Source organism: Oncorhynchus keta, unplaced genomic scaffold, assembly GCF_023373465.1.
Source record: "Oncorhynchus keta strain PuntledgeMale-10-30-2019 unplaced genomic scaffold, Oket_V2 Un_contig_4398_pilon_pilon, whole genome shotgun sequence".
NCBI classification, from domain to species: domain Eukaryota; kingdom Metazoa; phylum Chordata; class Actinopteri; order Salmoniformes; family Salmonidae; genus Oncorhynchus; species Oncorhynchus keta.
Window position 1 is genome coordinate 127,981 of NW_026287752.1, and position 15,345 is coordinate 143,325.

General features: G+C 43.4%; 2 protein-coding genes across 2 annotated transcripts in view; both read left to right on the forward strand.

Moving 5' to 3' along the window:
* LOC127924657 (zinc finger protein 883-like) overlaps positions 1-15,345 on the forward strand; it is a 175,301-nt gene that overhangs the window by 47,434 nt on the left and 112,522 nt on the right. The window lies entirely within an intron of this gene.
* LOC118370650 (zinc finger protein 883-like) lies at positions 2,061-10,412 on the forward strand. The gene is made up of 2 exons (XM_052509371.1): positions 2,061-2,846; positions 9,022-10,412. Exons 1-2 carry the CDS (start codon positions 2,471-2,473, stop codon positions 10,272-10,274), a joined length of 1,629 nt encoding a protein of 542 aa, XP_052365331.1. The 5' UTR covers positions 2,061-2,470; the 3' UTR covers positions 10,275-10,412.

Genomic DNA, 15,345 nt, shown 5'->3' on the forward strand with positions numbered 1-15,345 from the left:
AGCAGCAGCACAGTCAGGTGGACTGGGGACAGCAAGGAGTCATCATGTCAGGTCGTCCTGGAATAAGTTCCTCAAGGGCTTTGGTCCTCTGTAGTATTGAGAGAAAGCTTCTAGAGAATTAGGTTCAGGTTTATGTGGGGTGGCCAGTCCTCTTCTGGCTGTGCCGGGTGGAAATTATAACAGAACATGGCCAAGATGTTCAAATGTTCATAAATGACCAGCATGGTCTAATAAGGCAGAACAGTTGAAACTGGAGCAGCAGCACAGTCAGGTGGACTGGGGACAGCAAGGAGTCATCATGTCAGGTAACAGATCGTTCTTGAATAAGTTCCTCAAGTTCTTTGTTGTTTTTTTCTCTAGCCTATTTTGTATCTCTGTAGTATCGTTTTTATTGCTTCTACCTGAACTATAGGTTCAGGTTTATGTCTTGTCTCTTTAGACAGAAACAATGTTTTTTAAATTATTATTGATGAATATTGATTACCATATAGATTAATACCATATAGATTAATACCATATAGATTAATACCATATAGAGTAATACCATATAGAGTAATACCATATAGATTAATACCATATAGATTAATACCATATAGAGTAATACCATATAGAGTAATACCATATAGATTAATACCATATAGATTAATACCATATAGAGTAATACCATATAGAGTAATACCATATAGATTAATACCATATAGATTAATACCATATAGAGTAATACCATATAGAGTAATACCATATAGAGTAATACCATATAGAGTAATACCATATAGATTAATACCATATAGAGTAATACCATATAGAGTAATACCATATAGAGTAATACCATATAGAGTAATACCATATAGAGTAATACCATATAGAGTAATACCAAATAGATTAATACCATATAGAGTAATACCATATAGAGTAATACCATATAGAGTAATACCATATAGAGTAATACCATATATATTAATACCATATCGATGATCTGTTTTTCCATCCACTTTTAAATTCAAAACCTTCCTTGCGAATAATTCTTGACTGTTTACAACATTCGGATCGACATTTCTGATAATTAATTGATAATTAATATCATCACACCTTTTGACTTGCTTTGTCCACATGACAGAACATTATTTCACCAACCCCCATTTCCTTTTTCCACACAACTTCATCTCAGGATGTAGATCGAGTTTCCTGTAAATAATATATGTTATATAGGCTACCATGTCTTAAACCGTTACAATTCTAACCGGCTCTACTTATTGTAGCCCTTACTGTAACCAGACACTATTCTCAGTCTAAATGGACCATAATTAGTGCTTGTAAAGTTACTGCCATCAGAGGTATTATGACGGTCAAAATGAGAGATTTCAAATGTCTGATGTTTAGAATTCAAGAAACAGGTTCAAGCAACCATTTGTTTGGTTCTGTTTGCCTGTGAGCCAATGCCACAGATGTTAGAAAATGTAGTCAAGATATTCCGTGTGTAGTAGATCTGTGTAGGTTGATGTGTATGATACTGGATGTGATTTAGTGAGTGTGTGTACGATGTCTGGATTAGAGTAAGACTATAATGTGTGATGTCTGAAATAAAGAATAACCCAGCCAGTTTGCATGGTTGAGTGTCTGTGTGTGTGTATAACATGGAGTATAGCCTTAATATTCAGGATGCTACTGGGGAATCATCCACAAGCTACTTGGGAATCCTCCACAAGCTACTGGGGAATCATCCACAAGCTACTGGGGAATTATCCACAAGCTACTGGGGAATTATCCACAAGCTACTGGGGAATTATCCACAAGCTACTGGGGAATTATCCACAAGCTACTGGGGAATCCTCCACAAGCTACTGGGGAATCCTCCACAAGCTACTGGGGAATCATCCACAAGCTACTGGGGAATTATCCACAAGCCAAGAGTGGCAAAGGGTGGCTACTTTGAAGAATCTCAAATATAAAATATATTTTGATTTAACACATGGTTTTAACACTTGTTTTGGTTACTACATGATCCCATATGTGTTATTTCATAATTTTGATGTCTTCACTATTAAAGAAATAAAGAAAAACCCTGGAATGAGTCGGTGTATCCAAACTTTTGTATCCAAATCTAATTAAGTGTCTCAAAATAAAAATAAATGTCCCTTGACTGTTACCCTCCCAGCCACCAGGTGGCGACGTGCCTGTTTCAGGGCAATGCTGCCGGTGTGACGTATAATCTAATGGACGGGACGCTTCTTCAAACAACAAAAGCGAGTTATTCACCTCGGTATCTTACTAGCCAACATAGACGATACAATTGCAGATCTTTAAATGCTTTCGTTGTATATTAGCCACTGTGTTTTAAACACACGTGTCGTATCTCCTGGTTAGTTACCCAATTTAATATTTACGTTGTTGTTAGCTAGCTAGCTGGATAAATTAGCAGTGCAAGTCTTGTCACTAATGCTAACTAGCTATCTAACTAACATCCCAGACCATGAGTTCACTGAGCTACTCTCCTCCTGTTAAAGAAGAGGAGGTCTGCTGGACGGAGAAAGAAACTCTGGGGCTGAACATTGTCGTGAAAGAGGAGGAGGAAGAAGAGGATGTCACAGTAAAACAAGAAACAGAGGTTGAGGCTGTTACAGTGAAAGAAGAAGAGAAAGACGTTAAATTGACAGAAGATGAAGACGCGTTCAGAGTGAAAGAGGAGGAGGATGTTACAGTAAAAGAAGAAGAGGAAGAGAAAGAGGGGGAGATGACTGCCACAGTGAAAGAAGAGGAAGACGTTTTTGGAATGAAGGAAGTGGGGGAGATTACTGTCACATTAGAGGAGGAAGAAGAAGAGGAGACAGGAGATCTGATTAACAACAGTGAGTAATATCTTTGTGAAAGCTACAAATAGACGGGGCGGCCAATAACACGTTAATCAATCAAATCAAATGTATTTATAAAGCCCTTCGTACATCAGCTGATATCTCAAAGTGCTGTACAGAAACCCAGCCTAAAACCCCAAACAGCAAGCAATGCAGCTGTAGAAGCACAGTGGCTAGGAAAAACTCCCTAGAAAGGCCAGAACCTAGGAAGAAACCTAGAGAGGAACCAGGCTATGTGGGGTGGCCAGTCCTCTTCTGGCTGTGCCGGGTAGAGAGGAACCAGGCTATGTGGGGTGGCCAGTCCTCTTCTGGCTGTGCCGGGTGGAGATTATAACAGAACATGGCCTAGATGTTCAAATGTTCCAAGATGACCAGCAGGGTCAAATAATAATAATCACAGTGGTTGTCAAGGGTGCAACAGGTCAAGCACCTCAGGAGTAAATGTCAGTTTGCTTATAGCCTATCATTCAGAGTATCTCTACCGCTACTGCTGTCTCTAGAGAGTTGAAAACAGCAGTTCTGGGACCTGTAGCACGTCCGGTGAACAGGTCAGGGTTCCATAGCCGCAGGCAGAACAGTTGAATCTGGAGCAGCAGCACTGCCAGGTGGACTGGGGACAGCAAGGCCATGTAGTCCTGAGGCATGGTCCTAGGGCTCTGGTCCTCCGAAAGAAGGAAAGAGGGAAAGAAAGAGAGAGAGCATACTTAAATTCACACAGGACACCGGATAAGACAGGAGAAATACTCCAGATATAACAGACTGACCCTAGCCCCCCGACACAAACTACAGCAGCATAAATACTGGAGGCTGAGACAGGAGGGGTTGGGAGACACTGTGGCCCGTCTGACGATACCCCCGGACAGGGCCATACAGGCAGGATATAACCCCACCCACTTTGCCAAAGCACAGCCCCCACACCACTAGAGGGATATCTTCAACCACCAACTTACCATCCTGAGACAAGGCCAAGTATAGCCCCAAAAGATCTCCGCCACGGCACAACCCAAGGGGGGGGCAGGGTAGCCTAGTGGTTAGAGCGTTGGACTAGTAACTGGAAGGTTGCAAGTTCAAATCCCCGAGCTGACAAGGTACAAATCTGTCGTTCTGCCCCTGAACAGGCAGTTAACCCACTGTTCCTAGGCCGTCATTGAAAATAAGAGTTTGTTCTTCACTGACTTGCCTAGTTAAATAAAGGTTAAAAGGGGGGTGGGGGGCGCCAACCCGGACAGGAAGACCACGTCAGTGCCTCAACCCACTCAAGTGACACCCCTCCTAGGAACGGCATGGAAGAGCACTAGTAAGCCAGTGACTCAGCCCCTGTAAAAGGGTTAGAGGCAGAGAATCCCAGTGGAAAGAGGGGAACCGGCCAGCCAGAGACAGCAAGGGTGATTCTTTGCTCCAGTGCCTTTCCGTTCACCTTCACAACACTATGGAACACTATAGAACACTATAGAACACTATAGGATGCTATGGAACACTATAGAACACTATAGGATGCTATGGAACACTATAGGAACACTATAGAACACTATAGGATGCTATGGAACACTATAGAACACTATAGGATGCTATGGAACACTATAGAACACTATAGAACACTATAGGATGCTATGGAACACTATAGAACACTATAGGATGCTATGGAACACTATAGAACACTATAGAACACTATAGAACACTATAGGATGCTATGGAACACTATAGAACACTATAGGACACTATAGGACACTATAGAACACTATAGAACACTATAGGATGCTATAGAACACTATAGAACACTATAGAACGCTATAGAACGCTATAGAACACTATAGAACACTATAGGATGCTATAGAACACTATAGAACACTAGAACACTATGGAATGCTATAGAACACTATGGAATGCTATAGAACACTATAGAACACTATAGAACACTATGGAATGCTATAGAACACTATAGAACACTATAGAACATGCTATGGAATGCTATAGAACACTATAGGATGCTATAGAACACTATAGAACACTATAGAATGCTATGGAACACTATAGAACACTATAGAACACTATAGGATGCTATGGAACACTAAATATGAACATTATTTGATGCTATGGAACACTATAGAACACTACTGCTATAGAAACTATGTTTGCCTACAGAAACATTGGAACACTAAGTTTAACAAACCATACAACTAAACTATTGACAAGGACACTTAGTGACTATCAGCTCACTGGTCTGTCCATAGTGACTATCAGCTCACTGGTCTGAACACTATCTGGAACACTCCATAGTGACTATCAGAACACTGGTCTGTCCATAGAACACTGGTCTATGACTATCAGCTCACTGGTCTATGTCAGCTCATAGTGACTGGCAGCTCAGAACACCATAGAACACTAGTCTGTCCATATAGTGACTGGCAGCTCACTATAGCTATAGAACACTGGTCTGTCCATGGTCTGTCCATAGTGACTGGTCTGTCCATAGTGACTGGCAGCTCACTGGTCTGTCCATAGTGACTGGCAGCTCACTGGTCTGTCCATAGTGACTATCAGCTCACTGGTCTGTCCATAGTGACTGGCAGCTCACTAGTCTGTCCATAGTGACTGGCAGCTCACTGGTCTGTCCATAGTGACTGGCAGCTCACTGGTCTGTCCATAGTGACTGGCAGCTCACTGGTCTGTCCATAGTGACTGGTCTGTCCATAGTGACTGGCAGCTCACTGGTCTGTCCATAGTGACTGGCAGCTCACTGGTCTGTCCATAGTGACTATCAGCTCACTGGTCTGTCCATAGTGACTGGCAGCTCACTGGTCTGTCCATAGTGACTATCAGCTCACTGGTCTGTCCATAGTGACTGGCAGCTCACTGGTCTGTCCATAGTGACTATCAGCTCACTGGTCTGTCCATAGTGACTATCAGCTCACTGGTCTGTCCATAGTGACTGGCAGCTCACTGGTCTGTCCATAGTGACTATCAGCTCACTGGTCTGTCCATAGTGACTATCAGCTCACTGGTCTGTCCATAGTGACTGGTCTGTCCATAGTGACTATCAGCTCACTGGTCTGTCCATAGTGACTGGCAGCTCACTGGTCTGTCCATAGTGACTATCAGATCACTGGTCTGTCCATAGTGACTGGTCTGTCCATAGTGACTGGCAGTTCACTAGTCTGTCCATAGTGACTGGTCTGTCCATAGTGACTGGCAGCTCACTAGTCTGTCCATAGTGACTGGTCCGTCCATAGTGACTGGCAGCTCACAGTCTGTCCATAGTGACTGGTCTGTCCATAGTGACTGGCAGCTCACTGGTCTGTCCATAGTGACTGGCAGCTCACTGGTCTGTCCATAGTGACTGGCAGCTCACTGGTCTGTCCATAGTGACTGGCAGCTCACTGGTCTGTCCATAGTGACTGGTCTGTCCATAGTGACTGGCAGCTCACTAGTCTGTCCATAGTGACTGGTCTGTCCATAGTGACTGGTCTGTCCATAGTGACTGGCAGCTCACTGGTCTGTCCATAGTGACTGGCAGCTCACTGGTCTGTCCATAGTGACTGGCAGCTCACTGGTCTGTCCATAGTGACTGGCAGCTCACTGGTCTGTCCATAGTGACTGGTCTGTCCATAGTGACTGGTCTGTCCATAGTGACTATCAGCTCACTGGTCTGTCCATAGTGACTGGTCTGTCCATAGTGACTGGCAGCTCACTAGTCTGTCCATAGTGTGACTGGTCTGTCCATAGTGACTGGCAGCTCACTAGTCTGTCCATAGTGACTGGTCTGTCCATAGTGACTGGCAGCTCACTACTGGTCTGTCCATAGTGTGACTGGTCTGTCCATAGTGACTGGCAGCTCACTAGTCTGTCCATAGTGACTGGCAGCTCACTGGTCTGTCCATAGTGACTGGCAGCTCACTGGTCTGTCCATAGTGACTATCAGCTCACTGGTCTGTCCATAGTGACTGGCAGCTCACTGGTCTGTCCATAGTGACTATCAGCTCACTGGTCTGTCCATAGTGACTATCAGCTCACTGGTCTGTCCATAGTGACTGGCAGCTCACTGGTCTGTCCATAGTGACTATCAGCTCACTGGTCTGTCCATAGTGACTATCAGCTCACTGGTCTGTCCATAGTGACTGGTCTGTCCATAGTGACTATCAGCTCACTGGTCTGTCCATAGTGACTGGCAGCTCACTGGTCTGTCCATAGTGACTATCAGATCACTGGTCTGTCCATAGTGACTGGTCTGTCCATAGTGACTGGCAGCTCACTAGTCTGTCCATAGTGACTGGTCTGTCCATAGTGACTGGCAGCTCACTAGTCTGTCCATAGTGACTGGTCTGTCCATAGTGACTGGCAGCTCACTAGTCTGTCCATAGTGACTGGTCTGTCCATAGTGACTGGCAGCTCACTAGTCTGTCCATAGTGACTGGCAGCTCACTGGTCTGTCCATAGTGACTGGCAGCTCACTGGTCTGTCCATAGTGACTGGCAGCTCACTGGTCTGTCCATAGTGACTGGTCTGTCCATAGTGACTGGCAGCTCACTGGTCTGTCCATAGTGACTGGTCTGTCCATAGTGACTGGTCTGTCCATAGTGACTGGTCTGTCCATAGTGACTGGCAGCTCACTGGTCTGTCCATAGTGGCTGGCAGCTCACTGGTCTGTCCATCCATTTACTCTACTGTACTGAGCTATATTCTCTACTGTGCTGAGCTATACTCTCCTCTACTGTACTGAGCTATACTCTCCTCTACTGTGCTGAGCTATCTGTCCACTACTGTAGCTCAGCCAGGCTGTCATAAACTAATATCCACTGTCCCACAACCCAGCCAGGCAATTTATAAACTAATCTGCACTGTCCCACAGCCCAGCCAGGTAATTAAAAAACTAATCTCCACTGTCCCACAACCCAGCCAGGCAATTTATAAACTAATCTCCACTGTCCCACAGCCCAGCCAGGCAATTCATCAACCAATCTCCACTGTCCCACAGCCCAGCCAGGCAATTCATGAACTAATCTCCACTGTCCCACAGCCCAGCCAGGCAATTTATAAAATAATCTCCACTGTCCCACAGCCCAGCCAGGCAATTTATAAACTAATCTCCACTGTCCCACAGCCCAGCCAGGCAATTTATAAACTAATCTCCACTGGAAAAAAGAAACTCAACATTATTACCCCATGTTTCTAGTCCAGCATTTGGTTTGTAACAGAAGGGACTTGTTCTGAACCTTGCTATCTGACCTCTGACCTCTGCATTTTGTATGTACAGACAAAATGTATAGAACGTATTCTGGTGATTTATTATTCAATAGAAATGTATGGAAAATATGTATAGAATGTATTCTGGTGATTTATTATTCAATAGAAATGTATGGAAAATATATATAGAATGTATTCTGGTGATTTATTATTCAATAGAAATGTATGGAAAATATGTATAGAATGTATTCTGGTGATTTATTATTCAATAGAAATGTATGGAAAATATGTATAGAACGTATTCTGGTGATTTATTATTCAATAGAAATGTATGGAAAATATGTATTTATTCATATGTAATCTCCCTTTACCTGCTATAATGAAAAGATAGTGGCTAATTGTTGGTTTGTTACTAGAATGGTACATGAGGGGTTAAAATGGGGCAAGAATGGTACATAGGGTTAAGATGGGGCTAGAATGGTACATAAGGGGTTAAGATGGGGCTAGAATGGTACATAAGGGGTAAGATGGGGCTAGAATGGGAGATAAGGGGTTAAGATGGGGCTAGAATGGTACATAAGGGGTAAGATGGGGCTAGAATGGTAGATAAGGGGTGAAGATGGGGCTAGAATGGTAGATAAGGGGTGAAGATGGGGCTAGAATGGGAGATAAGGGGTTAAGATGGGGCTAGAATGGTACATAACGGGTTAAGATGGGGCTAGAATGTTTGTTTCCAGCATTTACTTGCTATAGTGACAGCTAGTGGTTAATTGTTGGGTTGTTACTATAATGGTAAATAACGGGTTAACAGCCATTACCCGGGTAGTATTGTGAATAACTAATGGCTATTAACCAATCGGCATACATGTTCCAAGTGTACTGTTTTATAATGAAGGATCTAGTCTAGATTAAACCTCATAGGAAGACAGTTTTATCATGTGGAGGTTTCATCCAGGTCTCTCTGTTTAACCAAATACTCTGTCTTTGGCAGGAGAGAGACCAGTCTGTCACTCTGACAGCAGTAAGAGTCCTTCAGAGGAACCAGACCCAGAGACTCCCAAATCAGTGAGACGACTCAACTGCTCCAAGTGTAATAAGAGTTTCAAGTTGTCATGGAACCTAAAAGAGCATGAGAGAAAACACACAGGAGGAAAACCTTTCCACTGCTCCCAGTGTGGAAAGAGATTTTCACGATCACAGAACCTAAAAAAACATAGTAGAATACACACAGGAGAAAAGCCTTACCACTGTTCCCATTGTGGAAAGAATTTTAGGTTGTTGGATAAGCTGAAGGAGCATGAGAGGACGCACACAGGGGAGAAACCTTACCCTTGCTCCGTGTGTGGAAAGAGTTTTACCCAATTAGCTTACCAAAAAGAGCATGAAAGGAAACACACCGAAGAAAAGCCTTTCCAATGTTCCCAGTGTGGAAAGAGATTTTCCCGATCACAGAACCTAAAAATGCATCAGAGGACACACACAAGGGAGAAAACGTATCTCTGTTCCCAGTGTGGAAAGTGTTTTACTCATTTATGGAGCCTGAACAAACATAATAGAACGCACACAGGAGAAAAACCTTACCACTGTTCCCACTGTGGACAGAGTTTTAGGTTGTTAGGTAACCTAAAAGAGCATGAAAGGAAACACACGGGAGAAAAGCCTTTCCAATGTTCCCATTGTGGGAAGAGATTTACACGATCACAGCAACTAAAATCGCACGAAAGGACACACACGGGGGAGAAACCATACCACTGCTCCCAGTGTGGAAAAAGTTTTACGCAGTTAGCGAGCCTGAACACTCATAAGAGAATACACACAGGAGAAACGCCTTACCCCTGTGCCCTATGTGAAAAGAGATTTTCACGACCACAGGAACTAAAATCTCATGAGAGGACACACACAGGGGAGAAACCATACCACTGCTCCCAGTGTAAAAAGAGTTTTTCGCTGTTAGGGAGCCTGAACAAACATAATAGAATACACACCGGAGAAAAGCCTTACCACTGTGCCCATTGCGGAAAGACATTTTCACGATCACAGGACCTAAAATCACATGAGAGGACACACACAGGAGAAAAGCCTTACCCATGTCCCCATTGTGGAAAGAGATTTTCACGATCACAGGAACTAAAATCACATGAGAGGACACACACCGGGGAGAAACCTTATCATTGCTCCCTGTGTGGAAAGGATTTTTCCCATTTAGGGAGCCTGAACAAACATAAGAAGACAATGCACTCTTGAGTGAAGCCTTACCCATGTTCCCATTCCCAGGCTGTGTTCTGATGAGTCACAGTGTTCTGATGAGTCACAGTGTTCTGATGAGTCACAGTGTTCTGATGAGTCACAGTGTTCTGATGAGTCACAGTGTTCTGATGAGTCACTGTGTTCTGTCACTGTGTTTGATGAGTCACAGTGTTCTGATGAGTCACAGTGTTCTGATGAGTCACAGTGTTCTGATTCACAGTGTTCTGATGAGTCCAGTGTTCTAATGAGTCACTGTGTTCTGATGAGTCACTGTGTTCTGATGAGTCACAGTGTTCTGATGAGTCACAGTGTTCTGATGAGTCACAGTGTTCTGATGAGTCACTGTGTTCTGATGAGTCACAGTGTTCTGAGTTGTGTTCTGATGAGTCACAGTGTTCTGATGAGTCACAGTGTTCTGATGAGTCACAGTGTTCTGATGAGTCACAGTGTTCTGACTGATGTTTGACTGTTTTATGCCACATTAAACCATATTGTTTTTTTGTTTTGATTCTACACGTTGATAGATTGGACACATGTTAGAACCCTTAGATGTTTATGACACGATTTAGATATTTTAAAATGTAAATTGGATGAATATTATATGTGTATTTCTTGATTCTGACCCTGAAAACCTCGAGAAACGTAGTTGTTTTGATTTCATTGAGTTCATTTGTGTTCTAGTCGCCAAGCTAAAGATGTGATGATGTTGTGAACACGAAGAACATTCACAACCTCTTGAATGTTCCCATCAGTGTTATTCCACCGTGTTAGAGAGAGAACACAGGTGCTGGTTGTAAAACACATTTGATTAATGCAACATTGTAATCTGAACGTGGTCCTTCTAGCTCAGTTGGTAGAGCATGGCGCTTGTAACGCCAGGGTAGTGGGTTCGATTCCGGGATTAGAATGTATGCACACATGACTGTAAGTCGCTTTGGATAAAAGCGTCTGCTAAATGGCATATATTATTATTATTATATTATGAATGAAAGTATTAATGAATATGTATTAATTCTGTTGGCCACTAGTGGACATTCACTATAAAACAATAAGATATTAACAGTAAATATTACAATAACAGAAGTTCCAAAAGAATAAAGACAAATGTCATGTTGTGTCTTTATACAGTGTTGTTGTGTTGTGCAAAGAGTTAAAGTACAAAAGGGAGAATAAATAAACATTACAGTTGAAGTGGGACGTTTACAGACACTTAGGTTGAGGTCATTAAAACTCATTTTTCAACCACTCCACACATTTCTTGTTAACAAACTATAGTTTTGGCAAGTCGGTTAGGAGATCTACTCTGTGCATGACACAAGTTACAGACAGATTATTTCATTTGTAATTCACTGTATCACAATTCCAGTGGGTCAGAAGTTTACATACACCAAGTTGACTGTGCCTTTAAACAGCTTGATACATTCCAGAAAATGATGTCATAGCTTTAGAACCTTCTGATAGGCTAATTGACATCATTTGAGTCAATTGGAGGTGTACCTGTGGATGTATTTCAAGGCCTACCTTCAAACTCAGTGCCTCTTTGCTTGATATCATGGGAAAATCAAAAGAAATCAGCCAAGACCTCAGGAAAAACATTGTAGACCTCCACAAGTCTGGTTCATCCTTGGGGGCAATTTCTAAACGCCTGAAGGTACCACGTTCATTTGTACAAACAATAGTACGCAAGTATAAACACCATGAGACCACACAGCCGTTATACTTCTCAGGAAGGAGACGCTTTCTGTCTCCTAGAGATGAACATACTTTGGTGCTAAAAGTGCAAATCAATCCCAGAACAACAGCAAAAGACCTTGTGAAGATGCTGGAGGAAACAGGTACAAAAGTATCTATATACACAGTAAAGCGAGTCCTATAGCGACATAACCTGAAAGGCCGCTCAGCAAGGAAAAAGCCACTGCTCCAAAACCACCATAAAAGAGCCAGACTACGGTTTGCAACTGCACATGGGGACAAAGATCGTACTTTTTGGGGAAATGTCCTCTGGTCTGATGAAACAAAAATAGAACTGTTTGGCCATAATGACCATCGTTATGTTTGGGGGAGGCTTGCAAGCCGAAGAACACCATCCCAACCGTGAAGCACAGGGGTGGTAGCATCATGTTGTGGGGGTGCTTTGCTGCAGGAGGGTCTGGTGCACTTCACAACATAGATTACATTATGAGGATGGAAAATGATGTGGATATATTGAAGCGACATCTCAAGACATCAGTCAGGAAGTTAAAGCTTGGTCTCAAATGGGTCTTCCAAATGGACAATGACCCCAAGCATACTTCCAAAGTTGTGGCAAAATGGCTTAAGGACAACAAAGTCAAGGTATTGGAGTGGCCATCACAAAGCCTTGACCTCAATCCTATAGAACATTTGTGGGCAGAACTGAAAATGTGTGTGCGAGCAAGGAGGCCTACAAACCTGACTCAGTTACACCAGCTCTGTCAGGTGGAATGGGCCAAAATTCACCCAATTTATTGTGGAAGGTTACCCTAAACGTTTGACCCAAGTTAAACAATTTAAAGGCAATGCTACCAAATACTAATTGAGTATGTGTAAACTTCTGACCCACTGGGAATGTGATGAATGATATAAAATCTTAAATAAATAATTCTCTCTACTATTATTTTGACATTTCACATTCTTAAAATAAAGTGGTCATCCTAACTGACCTAAGACAAAGAATATTTACTAGGATTAAATGTCATGAATTGTGAGAAACTGAGTTTAAATGAATTTGGCTAAGGTGTATGTTAACTTCCGACTTCAACTGTTCATCTATGTACTTACAGAAATGAGCTCTTCTGAGTGGGTGAAAGAATGGATGGCTGGAAGGTAGACAACACAACGTGTCAGTCAGAACATCATGGAGAGGTCTCTTCTGAGTGGGTGAAAGAATGGATGGCTGGAAGGTAGACAACACAACGTGTCAGTCAGAACATCATGGAGAGCTCTTCTGAGTGGGTGAAAGAATGGATGGCTGGAAGGTAGACAACACAACGTGTCAGTCAGAACATCATGGAGAGCTCTTCTGAGTGGGTGAAAGAATGGATGGCTGGAAGGTAGACAACACAACGTGTCAGTCAGAACATCATGGAGAGCTCTTCTGAGTGGGTGAAAGAATGGATGGCTGGAAGGTAGACAACACAACGTGTCAGTCAGAACATCATGGAGAGGTCTCTTCTGAGTGGGTGAAAGAATGGATGGCTGGAAGGTAGACAACACAACGTGTCAGTCAGAACATCATGGAGAGGTCTCTTCTGAGTGGGTGAAAGAATGGATGGCTGGAAGGTAGACAACACAACGTGTCAGTCAGAACATCATGGAGAGGTCTCTTCTGAGTGGGTGAAAGAATGGATGGCTGGAAGGTAGACAACACAACGTGTCAGTCAGAACATCATGGAGAGGTCTCTTCTGAGTGGGTGAAAGAATGGATGGCTGGAAGGTAGACAACACAACGTGTCAGTCAGAACATCATGGAGAGCTCTTCTAAGTGGGTGAAAGAATGGATGGCTGGAAGGTAGACAACACAACGTGTCAGTCAGAACATCATGGAGAGGTCTCTTCTGAGTGGGTGAAAGAAATGGATGGAACATCTGGAAGGAATGGATGGCTGGAAGGTAGACAACACAACGTGTCAGTCAGAACATCATGGAGAGGTCTCTTCTGAGTGGTTGAAAGAATGGATGGCTGGAAGGTAGACAACACAACGTGTCAGTCAGAACATCATGGAGAGGTCTCTTCTGAGTGGGTGAAAGAATGGATGGCTGGAAGGTAGACAACACAACGTGTCAGTCAGAACATCATGGAGAGCTCTCTTCTGAGTGGGTGAAAGAATGGATGGCTGGAAGGTAGACAACACAACGTGTCAGTCAGAACATCATGGAGAGGTCTCTTCTGAGTGGGTGAAAGAATGGATGGCTGGAAGGTAGACAACACAACGTGTCAGTCAGAACATCAGGAGGGTTTTGACAGCCTTTATTTAAATGAGTTTGCTTCTTTAGTTTGTTCTCAGTTTAGAACAGAACACACGTTAACAATAAGTTGGCCTCCACCACATCGGTTAGTATTCTATATCTGTTGGGTTGGTACTGTTACACCGTGTAGGAGCAGTATGGACCTACTCAGTACTGTTACACCGTGTAGGAGCAGTTTGGACCTACTCAGTACTGTTACACCGTGTAGGAGCAGTTTGGACCTACTCAGTACTGTTACACCGTGTAGGAGCAGTTTGGACCTACTCAGTACTGTTACACCGTGTAGGAGCAGTATGGACCTACTCAGTACTGTTACACCGTGTAGGAGCAGTATGGACCTACTCAGTACTGTTACACCGTGTAGGAGCAGTTTGGACCTACTCAGTACTGTTACACCGTGTAGGAGCAGTATGGACCTACTCAGTACTGTTACACCGTGTAGGAGCAGTATGGACCTACTCAGTACTGTTACACCGTGTAGGAGCAGTATGGACCTACTCAGTACTGTTACACCGTGTAGGAGCAGTATGGACCTACTCAGTACTGTTACACCGTGTAGGAGCAGTATGGACCTACTCAGTACTGTTACACCGTGTAGGAGCAGTATGGACCTACTCAGTACTGTTACACCGTGTAGGAGCAGTATGGACCTACTCAGTACTGTTACACCGTGTAGGAGCAGTATGGACCTACTCAGTACTGTTACACCGTGTAGGAGCAGTATGGACCTACTCAGTACTGTTACACCGTGTAGGAGCAGTATGGACCTACTCAGTACTGTTACACCGTGTAGGAGCAGTTATGGACCTACTCAGTACTGTTACACCGTGTAGGAGCAGTTATGGACCTACTCAGTACTGTTACACCGTGTAGGAGCAGTATGGACCTACTCAGTACTGTTACACCGTGTAGGAGCAGTATGGACCTACTCAGTACTGTTACACCGTGTAGGAGCAGTATGGACCTACTCAGTACTGTTACACCGTGTAGGAGCAGTATGGACCTACTCAGTACTGTTACACCGTGTAGGAGCAGTATGGACCTACTCAGTACTGTTACACCGTGTAGGAGCAGTATGGACC

Coding starts and splice junctions, on each gene's coding strand:
- LOC118370650 (XM_052509371.1), top strand. CDS start 2,471: ATGAGTTCACTGAGCTACTCTCCTCCTGTTAAAGAAGAGGAGGTCTGC. Junction 2,847..9,021: donor AGGAGATCTGATTAACAACA/GTGAGTAATATC, acceptor TGTCTTTGGCAG/GAGAGAGACCAGTCTGTCAC.